Source organism: Aegilops tauschii, chromosome 1 (assembly GCF_002575655.3).
Source record: "Aegilops tauschii subsp. strangulata cultivar AL8/78 chromosome 1, Aet v6.0, whole genome shotgun sequence".
Taxonomy (NCBI): Eukaryota; Viridiplantae; Streptophyta; class Magnoliopsida; order Poales; family Poaceae; genus Aegilops; species Aegilops tauschii.
The window spans coordinates 82,497,786-82,501,653 of record NC_053035.3 but is presented as its reverse complement, the minus strand read 5'-3'; the positions used below and the strand labels follow the sequence as shown (position 1 = coordinate 82,501,653).

The 3,868-nt window shown below is 39.2% G+C and overlaps 1 protein-coding gene across 1 annotated transcript; it reads right to left on the bottom strand.

Annotated features, from left to right (window-relative positions):
- Positions 1 to 802: 802 nt before the first annotated feature.
- LOC109762602 (protein FAR1-RELATED SEQUENCE 5-like) lies at positions 803 to 2,047 on the bottom strand. The gene is made up of 3 exons (XM_020321476.1): positions 1,757 to 2,047; positions 1,359 to 1,635; positions 803 to 1,245 (listed from the first exon to the last, which is right to left on the bottom strand). Exons 1-3 carry the CDS (start codon positions 2,045 to 2,047, stop codon positions 803 to 805), a joined length of 1,011 nt encoding a protein of 336 aa, XP_020177065.1.
- Positions 2,048 to 3,868: the final 1,821 nt, after the last annotated feature.

Below are 3,868 nucleotides of genomic sequence, written 5' to 3'. Positions count from 1 at the left end.
CTTTTTTAACACAACAAAGATGTAGCCTTTTGCATAGATGTGCTTTTTTCTGATTTTTCAACTGCGAATGGTTTTCAACTATAACTTCGTGCAAAAATATTCTCATACACTCCTTTACGTTTCTTTATCTTTTGTCGGCATTCTACGTGAAATTCTCCACGTATCCAAACAGAACTTCATATCTGAATGCGTTGTCTTATGCTTGCTATCCTTAGTTCATACCGCAATACTTTTTTTTTCAAGCATATTTTTTCCTACATCGATTTATATACCAGAACTTCTTCTGTAAGCTGACCTGAACTTCAAACTGTATATTTGTTTTCATTTTATTGCTGCTTGCTCTTTTACGGAATACAACACCAACACCTTCTGTCATAATATACCAGAACTTCTATTGTAAGCTTACTTGAACTTCATAGTGTATATTTTCATTTTTATTCTTGCTTGCACTTTTATGGAATACATCACCAGAACGGCACTTCCTCTCATAATATACCAGGACTTCTGCGGTAATATTACTTCAACTTCACAATGTATATTTTCCATTTTATTAGTGCTTGCTCTTTCATGCAATACTTCACCAGCACCTCCTCTCATACTATACCAGGACTTCTCCAGTAATATTACTTGAACTTCTACTGTTAAAAAATTGCCTATGTCCAAGTGGCACTCCGTTCTCATCGAGCACAACGAGTCTATCTACAGATGGTGCCTTTATTTGAGCTCTCTTGTCACTTTTCTTTGCTGCAGAAAGTTTCTTCCTACCCTTTGTTTCAGAGTATAGTGGCAGTTTCATCGTCTCTTATTGCCACTGCTGCATTAATTGGTCAACACCCTGCTTGCATTGGTTGGCTTGAGCAGCGGTCTGGAGCATTTCAGCTTCATAATAATGAAGGTCGTCTTCAATTTCAGCATCCTCTTCAGCCATCCTTTCGTCAGCATCTGCTCGATTTGTTGAATGTATTGCATCAAGTTCTTCCACGAGCCTCTTGAGAACATAGAAGGCTCTGTCATATTGCTGGTCACATCTCATCGCTTTCTTGTTAACCATCAAATTTAGCAGCAGCAAGTTGTCTTGCTTCGATAGTCTTGAGCTGCCATCCGATGCAGTTGTGTTGCAGTCCCTTGTATCAAATGTTGGTTGTGATTTTGCAGTCTTTGTGTACCGTTTGAGGATATACTTGTCTAGAAATTTGTCGGGCTTCAGGTAGTCCAGTATGTTCATGATGTGAAGGCAGAACAGGCCTGCATTTTGTGATGAATGGAGAATACATAGTTTGTGAGCCAGCAATGAGTTTCGTATATTTTGATATGATACTACTAGTTTAGCTATTTAATGAGTTTGTTTTTTCGCTCACCTGTGTGTGTCCAAAGCTTGCATTCACACTTGTATGTTTCATTATCTGGGTCAGCTACAACCTGGAATTCATGCTTTGACCAGGCAAATCTGTCTTCATCATCATGGCCAGCCTTATTGTGGTAGTACACATGGTACTTAGTGGGCTCTGCTGTAGGCTTTGCGCGAAATAGTGTGGCTTTTCTCATCCTAGTCCTCATCTCGCTGTACACGGCTCTCGTGTACTTGATAGCCATGTCTTCCTCATAGCCGTAAGTTGTTTTTGTCACAGGATTGGTCTGCACATGTCAAAAAATAAGATATTAGTCGAAGCAGAGTTATGGGTTTCATTTTTTAAATACAAAGTGCACATGTTGAAGGAAGTCAAAATATAATGGTGGTGTTTTTTTGTCTCAATACCATGCTGGTCATTGTTTGCTCGTTATCCTTCTGCATCCGAGTTTGTATGCAAGCATTTACCCTCCTAGCAAACTTGTGTAGGTTTTGGGTCCCCTTGACAAACCCTCTCTTGAGCACGTGATTCATGCTCTCGCTTCGTTGTGTGGAAGTCATTCTAGCACAGAAAATGTTCTTGTAATATGCTGATATCCACATTTTCCTATCACTCCACAGCTGCATCATCATCTGGTCGTTGTGCAGGTTGTACTTTTGCACGAGTGCAGCCCAGGCAGCTTCAAACTCCGTTGGCATTAGCGGCCAGTTTAAGATTGTTGTGAACTCCTCTTTGAATGTTTTATACTTTGTAGAGCAACGCGAGGTATTCCTTGTACTTCTTCAGGATGTGCCGACGACATAGCTTGTGGACGGTATTTGGGAATGATTGTGGTATAGCTTTTGCCATTGACAGGCACTGGTCTGCATGAATTAAAAAAATGAAACTTGCTTCTTGCACTGATGGTGAACTTATGCTGTACAAGTACTTGAACTTCACAGGTAGCAGTAGGACTATCTAATAGTGTCACATATATTTTCCTTACAGCAGTGTTGTTGAACTTATGTTGTACAAGTACTTGAACTTCACAGGACTATCCAATAATGTAACACAATTTTTTCTTACAACAGTGTTGTTGAACTTATCTGGTACCGGTGCTTGAACTTCACATACATAACTATATTTTTTCTGAACATGTTTCATATGTTTTTTCTTATAGCAGTGTCCTTGAACTTCTATGATTCCTGTATTTGAACTTCACGCCCAGAACTATATTTTTCTAAACATGTGAGATATAACTTTGCTTCTTATACTGTTTGTTGGACTTCTGTACTAATAGTGGTTGAACGGCTTGCTTTACATTATTTTCAGATAAAACCAGTGTACCCAAATACAGACCCATAGACTAAAAAATTGATGAAACTTGTAGAGTTTTTTTTTTGAACTTACCTGTTACAATGCAAGTTGGGTGTTTGTTGCTCATGCACCGTACAAATGTATCAAACAGCCACTTGAATGACTTTGCATCTTCGTCTCTGATCAAGGCAACAGAAAATATCGTTGACTGCAAGTGATGGTTTGTTCCAACAAACACTCCCAGAGGCATATGAAATCTATTGGTCTTGTAAGTTGTGTCGAATGTTACGCAATCGCCAAAGTCTTGATACGCTCCTCGGCAGCTTGCATTGGACCAGAAAATGGTTTTAACTGATTTTTCGTTGTCTACGTGTATGTCATAGAAAAACTCATCATTGTTTGCCTTCATGTCTTTAAATAAAGATACAAGTTTCAATACATCATCCAAATCATCTCTCCATGCATTCATGGCTTTCCTGCAAATTATATGCAAACATGCATTTGTTATTTTTGCTAGCAAAGGGTTGTGGCTTAGGATGTTATGTACATTGTAGTATGTGCATTTTTGAATATTTACTGGTTTAGTAGGTCCCATCTGATCATGCTTAGGAAGTAGCTTCCATCTTCATTTTCAGATATCATGGACATGATTGTTGTGTGCTTGACATCATGGTACTGCAGGAGCTTTATGTACTCCAAAATAGTAGGGTCATAATTCTTGTGTGAGTGCAAGACTACCAGCATGTCATCAGTTTGCGAGGTGGTGATTATGATTGTACTCAATGTCCACTACCATACATGTGTCATCCTCCTAAACCTTCACCCTCATTCTTGCATTGCAGACTGTCAGCCTCTGAAACAGAAGTTGAGTCTTTCCCTTGGAACGCGCAAACAAAATACTTGTGATTGTCATTCCCTCCCCTCTTGCTGATTCCAAAACTAGCGTGTCTGGATTATCTGTTATAAAATTCCCTTGCTTTCTATACATTTTGGAATCGCATCTTTAGTCTCGGTATTAGATAATCCGGGAGATCTGGCATCTGCAGAAAAAGAAAAAATAATCCAAACAGCCCGCTAAAATGCAGTTTATAAACTTGTTATCCTGGAGGGAGCGGAAAAATTGCATATTGTGACGCCCGGATATTTAAGCTACAGTAATACCCTGCTAATGATGCCACGTCACCATGATCACTGTTGCTAATCTCGCGTTAGTTCAGAACCGA

Excerpts from the sequence above, each read along its gene's own strand:
- LOC109762602 (XM_020321476.1), bottom strand. The coding sequence starts at position 2,047 with ATGCCAACGGAGTTTGAAGCTGCCTGGGCTGCACTCGTGCAAAAGTAC. Across the intron at positions 1,636-1,756 it reads AGCAAACAATGACCAGCATG|ACCAATCCTGTGACAAAAAC; the intron begins GTATTGAGACAA and ends TGACATGTGCAG. Across the intron at positions 1,246-1,358 it reads CAAGCTTTGGACACACACAG|GCCTGTTCTGCCTTCACATC; the intron begins GTGAGCGAAAAA and ends CACAAAATGCAG.